This window comes from Fistularia commersonii, chromosome 17, assembly GCF_037954325.1.
Source record: "Fistularia commersonii isolate RoL2024-O1a breed Wild chromosome 17, RoL_Fcom_v1.0, whole genome shotgun sequence".
Lineage (NCBI taxonomy): Eukaryota > Metazoa > Chordata > Actinopteri > Syngnathiformes > Fistulariidae > Fistularia > Fistularia commersonii.
This window is the reverse complement of record NC_141300.1, coordinates 13,694,665-13,711,463: the sequence shown is the minus strand read 5'-3', so window position 1 is coordinate 13,711,463 and position 16,799 is coordinate 13,694,665. Positions and strand designations below refer to the sequence as shown.

Below are 16,799 nucleotides of genomic sequence, written 5' to 3'. Positions count from 1 at the left end.
TTCACCGGAAGCCGGAGGGTTTCGACCCCGGCGAGGAGGAGATGTTTGTTCCAGTCGAGGATGCGTCCATGTCTTTGTCTCCCCCTCACTTCCGCCTCCTCCTCTTCCTCCTCCTCTTCCTCCCCCTCCCCTGCGTGCAGACGGACGGGATGACCGTGGCTGCGGTCCGGTGTTCCTGCAGAGACTCTCCCCGGGATCAGGGCTCGACGAGGCGGCGCCAGTGACACCCCCGGATCCCCCGGACCCCCGCGGATCCGCCGGACGCTCCGGGCCCACCGGGCCCCCACGGGAACCTCCCCGAACCCCCGCGGACCCCCCGGACCCCCGGCGGAGGCTCCCCGCACCGACGCGTCGAGGATGAGCGGCCCTGCGGCCGGCGGCTCGGCGTCCTGCCGCTTCGCGCACTACTTCGTGGTGTGCGGCGTGGAGGCGGACACCGGCCTGGAGCCCGACGACGGAGCAGGTATTTACCGATGGATCGATCGATCGCTCCATCGATCCATCGATGGATCGATCGGTCGCTTCGATCTCCTTCTCCTCCTCCCCCTCCGTCCAGCCTCGGGGACCGGAGGGGTCGGAGGAGCCTCTCTCCGTCTCTGCTCAGGAAACAGCGCGATCGAATACATCGATCAGAGGATCGATCGGATTGATTGCGATTGAAGCCTTCCAAGGCGCTGCTTCCTGCAAGTCATCCCTTTCTCCACCTGGAACATCTCCGGCCAGGATGGAGGCTCATCTTAGTTTTTCATCTAGTAAATAAAGCCTGTGTGTGTGTGTGTGTGTGTGTGTGTGTGTGTGTGTGTGTGTGTGTGTGTGTGTGTGTGTGAGATGCTACATTACATGTTCTCACACAATAATGTTCACCGTGCCTCCTCAACCCTCCCATCATCTCCTGGTCTAGGTACCTTCTCCCCCGAACCCCCCCCCCCCACCCTCCTGGTGTGTGTTCGGTGTGTTGTGGGATGGCAGTGGGGGTTGCCGGGGCGATGATCACCGCGACGATGCCTCCCGTGATGTGATGAGGAGCGGTGGTCGGAACCCACGCTCCTGTGCGGTTAGTGGAGAAACACCTGGAGATGTTGGTGGAGGACAGAGCCGTGCTCCTCCTTCTTCTCCTCGCCGCTCTGGCTCGCCTTCCGTGGGAGAGTGACGGTGCTGCTGGCTCGTATCTTTGAGCTTCACCAATCTGCTTATGTAACAGCAGGTCATCTCCTCGCCACTGCAGCAACCCCTCCCCCCTTCCAGGGATTTTTCCTTTCAAATCTCCCCCGTCGGGCTCCGCCGTCCCTCAGTGGGCTCCAGAAGCTTCTGCGGAGAAGGTGCCTCGGTGCCGGCCGTGGTTGAGGACGAGTGTGAGGTCACGCAGCCTCTCTTTGTGTGAGGGCGATTAGCAAAGAGCCGCACACACACACACAACCCGGCTACTGTCCGCTACTCAATGGACGCCACTGTGTGTCTATGTGTGTGTGTGTGTTGTGCAGCCTAATCAAATTTCACATGACGTTGCCGGTTGGAATGCCGAGCAGCCGCCTGTTCAGGCTGTCACGGCGAGGGTGACATCAGCGGGGGGGGGGGGGGTCCGGGGCCCCGAGGGGGCGGCGGTTGTGGTGGTGGTGAACCAGCAGCGCCTGAGAGCAAAACATCAGAACATCCAGGCTTGAGATGTTTATTTTTAGGACCCCGGCACTTCCTCTCATATTATTTTAAGCAGCCGGCTTTGTCCGTGGACGCCGGTTGAAGGACGGCGAAGATCTGTCGCTATTTTGGGGTTTGAGATCCTCCACCAGAGAGTGGACGCAGAGAGACCCGAACCGGGAGAAGGTCCTCGGCGGGCTCCATTTCCTCGGAAGAGGAGCTCTAGGGTGTGAGAAGTTCAGCTCTGAGGACATCCAGTGATCTGTTGATCAATCATCACAACTTTCTGTTTAGAAAGAGAGCAGAGATGTTTATATGTGACTGACACTGATCTGGGCCAGGATGGAGAACCACTGGCAGGTCATTCATCTCAGCTAGTGTTGTGAAGTCGCTGTGGACGCTGTTTCCCGGCGTGCTAAGATGAAGAGAAGGAGCAGAGCGGGATCCGGCCTCAGGCACTGCGGAGCAAACACTGATCGGCTGCCGCCGCCGCCCGTGTTTGTCCGCCTGCATGCTAACGCTGCTCCGGCTCCTCCGTGGCCCCCCCCGACCCCCCGTCCCGTGGACCGCCGGCTCTAAGTGGGTCAGCGCCTGCGACCTAGCGGTGACATAACCGCTGACGAGCTTCGCCTCGGCCGCCGTCTTTGAGGGCCGCTGAGGAAATGGCTACCATGGCAACTAGTTGTCTCTCACGGCGGCTCCATTCTGCCTCTCGGCATCGGCGTCACCGCGTCACCCGACCAGAGAGGAGCGATAACTGCGCACGCACACACACACACACACACACACACACAAACAACGGTGCCCCCCCCCAACCCGTGCGTCATCCCGTCGGCAGGTGAGGTGGAGCTGCGTGCGTCACAGCCAGAAGCTCGCCTACTACTTGTCATGCAGAGATGTGTTTTTGCAAGAGATCTGTCAGTTAAAGGAAGGGGTTTAGCAGGCACTGCCCTCTGCTTTGCCTTCTGCAACTGCAGAAGATGCAGAGACAAGATCTTCCTACCGTTGCGCCGGCGTTCTGCGTGGAAGGCGCAGCAGGTTTGCTGCTGCAACGGGGCGGCCGAGAAGAGCTGCGCCGCCTTCCGTCGGTCTGTGCTAACGGCTTACATAATCCCGAGGAGGGCTTCTCGCTGCAGAGCGGCCCTGGCCGTCATCCTCAGATGATCCCTCTGCCGTCAGAGCAGGACAAGGTCACATCCAGATGCAGTCATTTTTTGACTGCATCTGCTAACCACGATGCTGACGTTCCTCCGTCTTCTTTTATATGGGCGCAGGTTGAAGGTCAAAGGTCACATGTCACTAATAGGCTGACGGGATAACAGGGTGTCTTCTTCTGTGTCCTTTTCCAAGGTGAGAGTTTCGAGCAGAGCCCCATCAGGAGGTCCTTCAAGTCCAGGCTTCTTGTGCACTACCCGGAAAACACGGAGAGGCACCCCTTTGATAAAGATGCCATCAACACGGTGAGACGGTCGCTGAGCTGATATCGAGTGGTGTGGCGCCTCGATCTAACATTTCTAACAGGAAATGTTAGATCGAGGGTCACCAAATTTTTCCTGTGAGGGCCAAATAACTTTTCCCTTCTCTGACGGGAGGCCGGGCCAGTTTGTAACAAAAAGTGTGACGATCGCAGGTGTCTAAACGTAAACATTTACTGTTTTCCAGAAAGCCACACGAAACCAAAAATCAACCCTTTCTGGGATCTTGACAGGAAAAAAAAAATCAGAAAATAAATAACATTATTAATGAAATAAATAACACCATTTCTGAAATAAATAATAACCAAATAACCCTTTTCGAGTTTTTCCACAGAAAAAAAGAACAAGGAGCATTAACTTTCTTGGAGACAAAACTGTTTGCAGCTCTCTCATATCAGATTTACTGCGAAAAGCAGAAAGCAAGTTGGCTATGAGACCGATTTAATCCCAGTAGATTTCATTTTGATGATATTTGTATTATGAAAGCATAATGATTATAAAATCATAATGCATCTCTGGTATTGTTTGGAGGCCGGGCAAAATGTGGAGGTGGGCCGTATCCAGCCCGCGGGCCGTAGTTTGGGGACCACTGTGTTAGATCCATGCGATGGAGATACCGTGGCTTGTTATCAAGCGCTGTGTGTTTGTGATGATCCTCCGTGGCTTCATGTCCCTCAGAACCCGCAATGGTCTTTTATTGGGACGCCCCACCAGCGGCTCATTGCTCTTCTCCTCTGCCTGGTCCTCAGCTCTGCATGCCCAGAGGCCTGTCCTTCTGCACCCAGGCGGACGCACTGCAGCCGCAGTTCCACTCCTTCACCGTGGGCTTCGACGACGGCACGCGTTCCTACGGCTTCGTCTACACCTTCTACGAGGAGGTGACCAGTCCTCAGATCATCACCGCCATGCAGACCCTGTACCAGATGCACCACGTGGAGCGCCACTCCTCGTCGTCCGTCTCGGCGTCCTGCTCGGCGTCTTCCTCGGCCTCCTCGCCCTCCACCTCCAGCATGGACTCGCTCGTGAGCAGCCTGGACGAGTCCGACGCCGAGTCCCTGGCGGGCGCGACGCCGTGCCTGGGCTGCAGCGGCGCCTTCGACGCCGCCCACGACACCCTGTACGTGTCCAAGGCGCTCTGCCTCCTCACGCCGCTCCCCTTCCTGCAGGCCGCCCGGCACTTCCTGTCCCAGCTGCACCGGGCGGTGACCTCCCAGACCCCCCCGCCGCTCCCCCTGGAGAGCTACGTCCACAACATCCTGTTCGAGGTGCCCCTGCCCCCCCCCGGGAGGTCCCTGAGGTTCCACGGCGTCCAGGGGCCCATCCTGTGCCAGCGGCCCGGCCCCGGGGAGCTTCCCCTCGGAGAGTTCCCTCTGGGCGAGGCCTTCTCGCTGCTCGGCGTGGACAACATGGTCCAGCTTCTCACCTGCACGCTCTTGGAGACGCAGGTCCTGCTCTACTCCCAAGGTGAGCCGCCGCCTTCTGAATTATATTCCCCGTCAGCGCTGCCGCCACGTCTCCGTCCGGAGGTGATCGGCGGCGGCGGGAGTCCGACCGTGTTTTACTTTTACGATGAGATGTTCTATTGACAGAAGTGCCAGTCAAGTAGTCGGAGGCCCCCTGGCCCCGGAGAGCCGGCCCACTCAGCAGATCTAAATCCGGCGCAGCTGCCGTGACAGTTGCCGTCGGTGATGCCAGGCTTGATCTGGCATGGATCCAGCAGGAACCGGCCGAGACCCGGAATACAGACGGCGCTCACCCGCTCCTTCCAAACCGAATCCTGCGCTTTGCTGTCCTCCTCACCGCCGATGTTCTCCTCAGACTACCAGCGCTTGATGACGGTGGCGGAGAGCATCACCACGCTGCTGTTCCCCTTCCAGTGGCAGCACATCTACCTGCCCATCATCTCCACGCCGTCGCACCACCTCCTGGACGCCCCCGTGCCGTTCCTGATGGGCATCCAGCGCAGGGACGGAGCGCAGAGGTCCTCCCTCCACCTTCCCCACGAGGTAGGACCGGAAAAGCAGCTGTAGATGTAGCTTTTGCTTTGGAAACAAAAAGGTTTTTCCTCCACCTGTCCTGATTTGGCTGCTCAATACATTCCTCCCAACGTGCCTCCATCTGTGGAGCGCAGAAGGCATCTCTCTGAAGCTCAGTGTCCTGGAGGGCGGATTTGCTCGGAGGAAAGCATGAAACATCATGCTGGGACTCCAGCCTTTATTTACTGTGCAGCCTGATATGTATGGTGAGGAGATAGGAATTGGATGTGGCTGAGAAGAAGCGCAACTTCTCTTTCGGCGACAAGGGCGGCGTGACAGGAGAAGCCGAGGGCCTCCGAGGCCGGGGGCGGATCTGCCGTCCACCCCGGAGGCTGTGAGCCCACTGGCTGAGGTCCCGCCTGAAGGTCGCGTCCCGCTGACTTAGCTCAGCCGGCCGTCCCGCTCAGCACTTTCAGCGACGCTGATGGCTGCTGTTCTGGTGGCCGGTTCTCCTTCGCCGTCCTTCAGGTGCAGCCGTATGATGATTCAGGCTTCAGGATCTCCTCAGCGGGAGCAGGCAAACTGTGTCCAGGTGTGACCTCGCTGATCCAGGAGCCGGTACTCTGGATCCAACATCTCTGTCTCTCCTTCCTCCGCAGACCAACCTCTGTTTCGTGGACATCGACAACCACTGCGTGGAAGCCCCCGAGGGACTTCCCGCGTTTCCAGACCAGACGGAGCTGAAACAGGAAGTGAGCGAGATCCTGCTTCGTTTCGGGCTTCCTCCGCAAGGGGGCGCCGCCACGAAGACCACCGCCACCGCGCCCCCTCTGAGCAGCCTGGTCCTGGAGGACTTGATGGAGGACAGAAGGAACGGGAACCTCGGCGGCGAGGAGCTAGCGGTGCTGGAGAGACTGCAGGCCCTGGCTCGGCGCTGCGGAGGAGGGAAGACGTCAGATGGGGGGAAGATGCTGGGACATGCGTTCGAGGAGGAGGAGGAGGCCCTCAGCGCCGCCAAGCTGAACATCCAGCTGAGGGAGGTGTTCGCCGGCCGCTTCGCTGCCATGTTTGGCAGGTACGAAGAATTCGTCATCCACGGCGCTCTGGACTTAGACTCCTGGCTGAGCAACCGAGAGGGCACGTCCAGCTTCGACAAGGTACTTAAAAAGACCTGTATTTATCGTGCGGCTCCGCTTCGCTCTGAAGCAGCGGTTCCAGACCTTCTCGGCTCCCTCCGGAACTCCTGCCGCGTCAGCGCCGGTCTGCCGACGCCTGGAGGGGAAATGATTAATCACACATTTAAAAGCGGAACATCGGAACAACCGTAAAAGTCCCAAGGAAACCAGATTTATTTTCGTTCCCCCTCCCCACCCGCTTCGATTCCTTCTCTCATCACTTCCCTTGGCCTAGATCCAAGTTTTTCACTTTTACATAATCGGTCTAATTCTGCCACCCTTAGCCTGCATCCCAAAAACATGCAGGTTCATCGGGGACTAAATGATCCACTGCTACAAATGAGAGGGTGGTTGTATGTCTCTATATGGGGCCCTGTGATTGGTCCAGGGTGAACCCGCCTCTCGACCAATCACAGCATCCCTGACCCTGACTGCAGGATAAGCGGTGTGTACGGGACTGTCTCAGAAAATTAGAATAAAGTTCTTTATCTTCTGTAGTGCAATTACAAAAACAAGAATGTCATACATTCTGGATTCATTACAAATCAACTGAAATATTGAAAGCCTTTTATTGTTTTAATATTGCTGATTATGGCTTACATCTCCAAACTCCAAAGTCCTATCTCAAAATATTAGAATATCATGAAAAAGTAATTTATGTTGTTTTAATTGCAATACAGAAGATAAAGAACTTTATCACAATACTCTAATGTTTTGAGACAATCCTGTAGAATGAATGAATGAATGAATGACCAGGTTCCCTCCCTCCCTGTGTTCATCCTCTGTCTTCATCCCTCCTTTACTATGACTGTTGCTGTTACTTAAGAATAATAAGACTAAGAATAAGAACAACTTTATTTATCCTGAAGGAAATTGTTGTGCCAGTAAAGTAAAACATAACAATAATAAATAATAGTAGGAAATTGTATAAACAGTAAAAAAAACAGGGGGGGGGGGGATAAGAAAAACAAATAAAACTATAAAGTGTCAAAGTCAAGGCTATAAAGTGTTTTAAGGTCTTAAAAGGTCTTAAAAGGAGGCAGCGTGTTTTTATTGGTTGTCACTCATTGCATTGACCCCTTTTTACATCTCCATGGGGATAGACCTCTGCATGGCAGGTGTAGGGAGTTGAAGAATTGAGGTCTAAGACCAGAAATAGTGGTCTTGTATGGTTGAGTAGCAGCACAGCAGCACACCTTGCCTGGGTGGCTTTTCACCAACTCCGCATCTTCCATTCCAGGGTTCCTTCCTCTCCACTCAGCCCGCGGCCCACTTGCACTTTCTGTCCCGCTTCCTGGAGACCTCCATGTTCTCCTGGTTCGTGGACGGGAAGGTGATCTCCCGCTGGGCGGACCGGGAGCCGCTGCAACAGCTGTTCGACAGCCGCCTGGAGAGAGAGCGGCTGTACGACGGCGAGGAGGAGGACGGCCGCCATGGTCGCTACAAGAAGTGCACCACGCTCTTCGAGTCAGGTACCGTCCAGATACCTCCTGCAGAAAATGCGCAAAGTTCTATAGGCGGGGTCCAGACCTGAAGATGTGTTTCCACCAGTCGGTCATTTGATTGCCAGCAGAGCGGGGGCCACGTCAGGACGTCCGCCGTCTCTTTTTCAGCCCGTGTGATGTGTTTGCTGTGAGATCATTAATTCAAGCCTCCGTCAGCGCTTCGAGCTGGATAATGGAATTGAGGTGGATGCCAGGTTGGGGGGTGGGGGTTCTGCAGCTCTGCCGCCATCTGTACGTGTGTGTGTTTGTGTGTGTTTAGAAGCAACATTTCATTTTTCTTCGAAAAAATGGCGATCCGGCATGGATCAATTTCCTACTGTAAAACCCGACCCATGGGAGAGCGTTTCACAAATGAACCTAATCCCTCAGACGGCGCCGGGAATGGGATTTAGTCTGAATGGAGGGGGAGTGATGGAGAAAGTAGAGAATGTGAGGAGAGCTGAAGGATGCGTCCCTGCTTCGAATTCAGTCTCTGCAGAGCCTGGGCTTCATCTGTCTGCGCCGCCTCCACCGTTCACACCTCTCAGTAGATTCTGAGAGGTGTGGGGGCTTTTTTCACTGCGTCAGTCCATGACGTGCGCCGCCTTCTATTTGTAGAATCTTCTCCCAGCTTTTAGAATTAGAAGCTTGAATGTGAGATGTAACCGATCTGGTTTTAAACGGGAGCGTCTGTGTGTCTGTGTGTGTGTGTGTGTGTGTGAGTGCAGCCCAGGCCATCGAGCGCCGGCTGCTGAAAGTGGACCACACAGCCATACACCCACACCTGCTGGACATGAAGATAGGCCAAGGCCGCCACCAGCCGGGGTATTTCCCCAAGCTGCAGGCTGACGTTCTTCTACAAGGACAAAACACCAACAAGTGAGATTTGTTGTTTTCTGCCATCGCTAAGTAGCCAGCTGCACTCTAACAGATAATAATAAAAGCCACACAAAACAAACAGGATTATTCCATCTTTGGCGTGGTGGGTGCTGGAGGCGGCCAGAGGGTGTGGTCCCACGTACCACGGGATCCATGGCGTGCACGCCTTTAGCGCCCAGCTGTCACCCAGAATACCAGCTGGAATCCACACTTGCTTAAAATAGTGATCATATTTAATCCCCTGTCATTCACTTCATTCAAGTTTAAGATCACACCCACCAGTTGAAGGCTTACACTATTGTAAGATTCCTAAGTGATACCTTGCAATTAACTTACAATTTTACGGCCCGCGGGCCACATCCGCCCGTTTTGTTTTTTTATCCAAATATTTGCTTTTTTTTAATTTTCTTTGAATATTTTAATAGATATTTTCAATCAATATTGAATCTAGAAACTCCTTATGCTTTCCTTTTGTTTCATTTTGTATGGATGATTACATACAAAATAACGTTGGTACGTTTATATGATCATTAATGATTTTAATGTTGAAATAAAATGCCAAAAAATGTAAATATTCAAATTTTCAATTTTCAATTTTTTCAATTTCCATGATACCCAGTTGGCCCACGCATAAATATTGAAAAAGATATATGGCCCGCCAACCAAAATAATAGCCCCCCTGCTCTTACCTCTGCACCACCCTGTACCGTCTCATTTAATAGCCCGCTTTAAAAGTGCCAAGTTTTAGAATTGTGAATATGAATGAATGAATGTGTGATTTTCCCTGTGATGGTCTAAGCAGATGGTCGAGTCGTGTCACGGCATCACGCCGAGGTGACCCCAAGAGATCAGCAGCTGCTGCACACTCGGGGCTGGACAGTGAGCAGAGACAGGTCCTTGTCACACACACACACACACACACACACACACACACACACACATAGAGAGAGAGCCAGAGAATAGCTTTTGTCTGATCCTTGATGTTCTGTTCCTTTAGCAGAAGCACTCCTTCATGAGGAAGAGCCTCCGTCAGTCCAAGCTCCTGGACCCGTCGCCCCAGGCTGTCACTCAGACCCACCGAGACTTCGTGGATGGGCTGCTGAGCGAGTGCCGCCTGAAGGTGAGAGCCCTTACCGCCACAAAATGGAGCCGCGGGCGTTTCCCGACATCCGTGGATGCCGATGATGATAGATACGTCCTCTGGCGTCGCAGACCAAACGGATGCTGATGGAAAGAATGGGGAAGGAGAGCGCGGAGCTGGGTCAGGGAGAAGCTAACATCACCGGCATGCAGGAAAGCACGCTGATCCACGGCCTGTGTGACCTGCTGGAGAGGACCTGGGGCCACGGGCTGCAGCTGAAGCAGGTCAGACCAGCAGCCGCATTAGCTAGGATAACCTACCGCAGCGGCCGCAAACTCACGGTGTTACCAGGTGCGGAGAACGTCGCGCGAACCTTTCTCACGTTGTTTCTACCGCACAGGGAAGGTCTGCTCTGTGGTCCCACCTGCTTCACTACCAGGCGGCCGAGGGGAAGGTGGAGGCGGCGCCCGAATCTCCAGGCCTCGGTACGACCGCGCCGCTCCCCGTTGCTCGCAGCACAACTAGCCGGCGGATCACTGATTGGCCGCTTCATGTTCTGTGTTCAGGTCCAGACCAGAGGTCTTCTGAGGAGGCCTTCCTGCTGCTCAGGGGATCCTTAATTCAGGACATGAGGTGAGGAGAAACACGGCCACCTGCTGTCTACAGCTTTAGATTTCAGCAACGTGACAGACATTTACGTCTAAACACCTGAGAGATGTTTACATCCAAGCAACCTGGGGCAGATGTTTACTTCAAAACACGATGATGTTTACATGTAAACCACCTGACAGATGTTTACATCCTAGCAATGTGACAGATGTTTACATCTAAATATGATGTAGATGTTTACTTCTAAACACCTGACAGATGTTTACATCCTATCAATGTGACAGATGTTTACATCTAAATATGATGTAGATGTTTACTTCTAAACACCTGACAGATGTTTACATCCTAGCAATGTGACAGATGTTTACATCTAAACATGATGTAGATGTTTTCTTCTAAACACCTGACAGATGTTTACATCCTATCAATGTGACAGATGTTTACATCTAAATATGATGTAGATGATTACTTCTAAACACCTGAGAGATGTTTACGTCCTAGCAATGTGACAGATGATTACATCTAAACATGATGAACTGTAGATGTTTACATGTGGACCACCTGCCAGATGTTTACATCTAAACATGATGTAGATGTTTACATGTAAACCACCTGACAGATGTTTACATCCTAGCAATGTGACAGATGTTTACATCTAAATATGATGTAGATGTTTACTTCTAAACACCTGACAGATGTTTACATCCTAGCAATGTGACAGATGTTTACATCTAAACATGATGTAGATGTTTTCTTCTAAACACCTGACAGATGTTTACACCGAACACGATGTAGATGTTTACATCCAAAAACATCTGACAGATGTTTCTATCTAAACAGCTGACTGATGTTTACATCCAAACAGGATGTCGATGTTCACGTAGAACCAACCTGCCAGATGTTTACTTATAAACACCTTACAGATGTTGTTACGTCCAAGCAACGTGACAGATGTTTACATGTAAACCACCTGAAAGATGTTGACATGCAAATAGCCCTGACATGGAAGAGCACGTCAGTGTTCAGCTGCAGGCTCCCACCAGTAACATCTTTCCGTCTCCCCTCAGGTTTATCCAGACCATGAGCGAGGGCTTGTCCGAGGTGGGACAGGCCCGCGCGTGGATCAACTTAGCCCTGGAGAAGAAGATGCTCTCACAACACCTGAAGGAGCTGCTCACAAACCAGGAGCTGCTCAAGTCAGTCTTTCATATCTAATGACCGGTCGAAACCCGAGGACACCCGCCTGCTAACGTTTTTCTCCTGCCCTGACAGACAGCTGTATAAACCCCACGCCTTCCTGCTTTGCGAGGAGGAGCGAGAGCAGTTCTTGTTCCACCTGCTGTCTCTCAACACCGTGGACTACCTCTGTTTCACGCGGGCCTTCGCATCCATCAGTGAGTCCATCGGCCTCCGGAACATCGATCGTACTCGTCGTTCCTATTCAGCGCGACGGGAACTGTTTGAGAACTTGGAACGAGAACATTAAACGTCGATGTTCCTCCAGGTATTCCTTACCGTGTGGTGATAATACCCATGAAGAAGCTGAGCATCGCGATGGCGGCCGTGGACCCGTGGGTGTGCGTGTCCGGGGAGATGGGCGATTCGGGAGTCAGACACATCCCGAAGAACACCCAGGAGATCTTCTTCCAGGTGTGTTCACACAGTGGATGCAGATTTCAAGCAGGACCGCCGACACGGTTTCTAGCGGAGGATCGGTGGATTTTAAAACCCGCTGAGTAAACAAACTTCCCGGCGAGACACGTTCTCTGCTCAGAATCGGGTCTTCTCTTGTCTCCTCAAGTGTAAGAACCTGGGTCGGCTGAGCACGCTGCAGCTGGGCCAGGAGAACTCCGGCCTGCTGGCAAAATGCCTGATCGACTGCGTGATGGTTTACAACGAGATCACCGGGCACACCTACAGGTAGGACGCTACGACAACTGGATCACAACTGTTTCTTCTCATCTTCGCCGGACGCAGATGATGCCCGCTCCGGTCCGGCCCGGACCCGGTTGGAAGTGAACTGAGCTGAAGATGAGCACCTCCCCTTGTTCCGGTGCAGTCTGAAGCCGTTTCAGACGTCACTCGCATGCTATTTAGCTTTGGCTGACTTGTCACGTGGTCCCACGAGCTTCAGGAGACCTTCTAAAATGTCCCGTGGGGAAAACACATCGGTAATTGTGTTTCGATATCCCGTCAGGTTCCCGTGTGGCAGATGGCTGGGGAAAGGCGTGGGGGACGGCAGCCTGGAGAGGGTCCTCATCGGTCAGCTGGTGTCTCCCGGTGGAGAGGAGGACGCCGGCCGGTGGACAGGAACTCCTCCGGAGCTGGCCTCTCCGTCGCAGAGTGTGCGGGCCGTCCTGGGATCCCTCGGCAACCGAAGCAGTACGTCTGCACGGAGGAGGCTATCTCCTGCATGCCAGCTGACCTATTTGTTGTTACACTTTACAACACTAACCGGTCGTCCCCTTCCCTCCCCCTCTACCCTTCCATCTCCGACTTGTCTTCTCAGGGCTTCTCTCTGTGGAGGTGCAGGAGGACATGAGGGAGGCGGCAAACAACCTGGTTAAACATTTCCACAAGCCTGAGCAGGAGGTGTGTGACCATCGAACCGTCGTCTTACCCGCGTCCGGGTCCCTTAGCAATCTGAGTCGACGCCGCCAACCGTAGCTAACGCAGGCAGACGAGTGTTTTAAAGAGCGGAGCTCCTCTGCAACGAGGCCGGGGGTTATTTCCGGCTCCACGGCGGCTCATTAACCCGGCTTCTCCGGCTCGGGCCTCATTCCTGCCTTTTGTTCATTGCGCCGGCCTCTTCTCCGCTTCACGGCCGACTGCCCCGAATCTGCAGAGGACTTATTATACCTCGGAGCGAGGCAGGGCCTGTGCGGCGTCAGGCCACGTGAGGACTTTTCAAAATGCGAAAAATAGACATTCTTTCTCTTGTCCTATAGAGGGGGAACGTGACGGTTCTCCTGTGTGGAGAGGGAGGTCTGGTGCTCTCCCTGGAGAAGTTCCTTCTTCACGGCTTCAAATGCAACCGCCTTTTCCAGAGGAACATTTTTGTGTGGGACTTTGTGGGTAAGTAGTGTGTGTGTGTGTGTGTGTGTGTGTGTGTGTGATTGTTTAATTTTCTGTCTCCATCTAGTGGCTGTGGAAATCCACTCTGACGCCCAATCACAAGCTCTGATGAATTGAAGTGTCGCGTATTGGACGAGTAAAACCGCCACTCCTTCTTTGCAGAAAAGGCAGTGGTTTCCATGGAAACAGCGGATCAGATGGGCGACCTGCAGGGATCGACGCTGGCCAAGAGCCCGCCCTGCGACCTGCTCTGTCACTACGTCAATTCTATAAACGCCTCGCCGAGGAACATCGGCAAGGAGGGCAAATTCCAGCTGCTGGTGTGTTTGGGAGTGAGGTGAGTGGAGTGACACCTCTCACACCACGCCTCCAACTTCTCACAGACACGAACCCCCGCAGAATACCCTTTTTACTTTTCCAATTAGCACTTTTCAATTAGCACGTCTTAGCTGACCCCAGAGGCCCCGGCCCACAGGCCTTTATACGCTGTTTTACACACCCATCTACCTGTGTGCCATTACATATGCATTTTAAACTCAGGTTACCTATTCTCTGACAGCAGAGTTTCTCACATCTGAGCCCTTCTAGATCTTTAAATTACATTCATAATTATATTCGTAATTATACAAACAATTATATCGTTATCATCTTTGTTTAGCCGTTGTTTCCCTTTCGCACTGAGCATCCCACAGAGCTGCACAGCTTATGCTTATGCTACTTGAGCCGAGATCAAAATGATTAAAATGATCAAGATCAAACACTAGTGTGACGAGAAAACTAGTTGACAGAGCTGCAGAACCGGAATCGAGTTATTTTTATATTGCGGTCACATCAGTGTTCTAGATGAAGGAGATTCAGTTTCCTTCCTGGGGCCTCGAGGAAGTAGCTCTAGACTCACTCTGTGTTGGAGAGGTGGGGGGGTCGGTCTGCATCCTGCCGAGGATCACATAAAGAGAAGAGCACTCAGACACTGCAGACTTTCCCCGAGGCCGCCCTCGAAAAGACGCCGCCGTTCGCGCCGCCCAGCCGACCTCCCCCGGCTCAGGCTGCACCGTGGTTAATGAGCGTGGGGCCGACATTTCCGTCACAATCAAATATATAAAATATATACACGGACATGCCTTTGCTTACGAGTAGAACTGGTTCTGTGACGAGCTCGTGACTCAGTTTACCCCTGTATCGAATTACATTTCCCATCGATATGGATTTAAACGCTACTCATCCGTTCCACTCCCCCCTTGTGTCTCGTGTTTTCAAATAAGTTTAAATATTTTTTAAAATGTTTTATGAAGTGCATTCACCTTTAAGATCGGACGCTACGACATGTTGGTAAATGCAGCGTGCACACTCTGCTGTGCTTTATGCCTAAACTCCATTCATGGACGGAGTGAAGCCGCTCGTCTTTCTAAAACCATCAGACGGGCTTTGACAAACTCTTCCGACGCAAATCCCCGTTAATGTTTCCCGCCTTTTCTTCGTCGCCAAATCTCAACGACAACAACTTCTCCATCGCTTTGTGAACAAGTCCAAGACGCGCACACCTTGCTCATGTTTTTCCATGATTCTCTCTGGGCTACCAAGCAGTGGCGGCGGCGCATCCCATGGACGCGTGGGTGTCAAAGGCTCTTCCCAACTGAGCCACGGCTCGGATCTAAAAATTCTTCAGTGGATACACTTGGAAGTCAAGGCTCCTCTGTGTATAAATGTATGTTCCTAAGTGTGTGTTGATAGTGGATCTTCCTTTCCATGGCAGGGACCGCCTCCTGTCTCAGTGGCTCCCCCTGCTGGCGGAGTGCTCCCTGACGCCCCGCACGTACGACGATGGCGCCCTGCTCCGGGACGGCGCCGCCGTGCGGTCCCTCTCTCGCATCCTGCACACCCTCAATGAGTTCACCGTCACGCTGGAGGCGGCGCTGGTGAAAGGCGTCGACCTCTGACCCCGAGACACCGGCGCCGCGGACGACGGGCGGCGGGAACATGCACGCGCATCTCCCGCGGTAGACAGCGGTGGTGACGAAGAACCCTGGAGCAGTCTAATGCCTGGTCTCTGCACTCCGGGAATTAGCCCGACTCCTGTCCATGTTTACACTGTGAGATTTCCTTTCCTCCTGCAGCAGTAGTCGTCCATGATAGATACCTTCACCGCTCCTCCCGACCCCCCCGCTGTGTTCCTGCCTGCACTCCGAGGTCTACCTGAGCACATGCATGGCCAAATCTGTTTTCGTCTATGTACGTCGTGATCCTAAATACCAGGACTCAGGCCTTACTGTGTAATCTATTACTTCACCCGTTCCGTGGGGTAACTTAGTAAGGATACTTAACTCGTACTTATACGTCCCTATAATTTGACGTCATGGTGAACGTGTCCTCTTGTCACGCTTCGTCCGGCTCGTCTTCTTCTCGCCGTAAATACCCCCCACCCCTGTAAATACCCCGCTTCACAAGGCTCCGGGCGGGGCCTCCTCCCATGTCGGGCCAATTCATGGTGACATTATGTTTTCGCCCTGTGGGACCCTGAGGTCTTCGAGAGGATCAGAAGAAGCAATAATGAATCCTTATTATTTATGAAACGTGTTGTCAGAGATTAAAGTTAATATTGACAGAAGCGAGTTTTCCTGTTTGTTCTTGGAGCTTCTCAGATGCTCACAGCTGCTCCTCCTACAGAGGTAGGACCGTTTTATTTATTTGGAAAAGAGTGAAAGAGGAATATCCAGAAAACCAGAAGATGAAGGTTCAGATACAGGAGACGAGAAGAAGATCTGTTTGTTGACACATTCAGTTCACATCTGTGAACATTAACCTTTGCTCTAGGGAGTCACGGATGAACCCTGAGCGGCAGGTGGCCGTCACGCAGCACCCGGGGAGATGCTCGGGAATCCAACCAGGAACCACCTGAGTCACACCGTCCCAGTGAGACACTGAGTAGAAAGACGAGATGCGGCAAGAGATGAAGATGTCGAGGTTCCTCTGTGAAAGCGGGGAGGATGGGTCGCATCGCGAATGACTCCAATCACAGGGACAAAACATGTTGGATGTTGATGTTCTGGAGGTAAAGTCACATTGAGATGGTTTGGACATGGACAGAGGATGGATGGAGAAGATGCTGAGGCTGGAGGTGCCAGGCAGGATGTCTGGATGTTTATGGATGGAAGGAAAGAGGACAGGAGGTTAGTCAGAGAAAATAGAGAGGGTTAGAAGGAGGCGGGTGATTGGCTGTGGGTTAAAAGGAGGCAGATGATTGGCTATGGTTTAGAAGGAGGCAGGTGATTGGCTGTGGGTGTGAGCGAGAAGGAGGCAGGTGATTGGCTGAAGGCTCCCGAGGGAAGCAACCCGGAGAAGAACTCGCATCCAGATGAGGGTATGGTGGTATTTGGAGAGAAGTTTCTCTCTGGTGTTCTGAAACAGAGCTG

General features: G+C 53.0%; 1 protein-coding gene across 4 annotated transcripts; it reads left to right on the top strand.

The window, feature by feature from the left end:
• The first annotated feature begins 153 nt into the window (after positions 1-153).
• Positions 154-15,994, top strand: LOC147225257 (DENN domain-containing protein 5B-like). Of its 4 annotated transcripts, none has more exons than XM_086163888.1 (21): positions 154-463; positions 2,986-3,095; positions 3,860-4,574; positions 4,929-5,116; positions 5,746-6,243; positions 7,502-7,733; positions 8,474-8,624; positions 9,424-9,517; positions 9,622-9,744; positions 9,837-9,989; positions 10,106-10,190; positions 10,272-10,338; positions 11,382-11,510; positions 11,587-11,708; positions 11,819-11,964; positions 12,116-12,234; positions 12,512-12,696; positions 12,824-12,906; positions 13,263-13,389; positions 13,552-13,726; positions 15,143-15,994. In XM_086163888.1, the coding sequence occupies exons 1-21, from the start codon at positions 358-360 to the stop codon at positions 15,324-15,326; spliced, it is 3,792 nt and encodes a 1,263-aa protein (XP_086020014.1). In that variant the 5' UTR covers positions 154-357; the 3' UTR covers positions 15,327-15,994. The 4 variants fall into 4 exon arrangements, with proteins under 4 accessions (XP_086020014.1, XP_086020011.1, XP_086020013.1 ...); XM_086163885.1 differs by having other exon boundaries at positions 175-463; positions 9,427-9,517; XM_086163887.1 differs by having other exon boundaries at positions 178-463; positions 9,427-9,517; positions 9,625-9,744.
• Positions 15,995-16,799: the final 805 nt, after the last annotated feature.

Coding starts and splice junctions, on each gene's coding strand:
- LOC147225257 (XM_086163888.1), top strand. CDS start 358: ATGAGCGGCCCTGCGGCCGGCGGCTCGGCGTCCTGCCGCTTCGCGCAC. Junction 9,518..9,621: donor TGGACAGTGAGCAGAGACAG/GTCCTTGTCACA, acceptor CTGTTCCTTTAG/CAGAAGCACTCCTTCATGAG. Junction 12,697..12,823: donor ATCCCTCGGCAACCGAAGCA/GTACGTCTGCAC, acceptor TTGTCTTCTCAG/GGCTTCTCTCTGTGGAGGTG.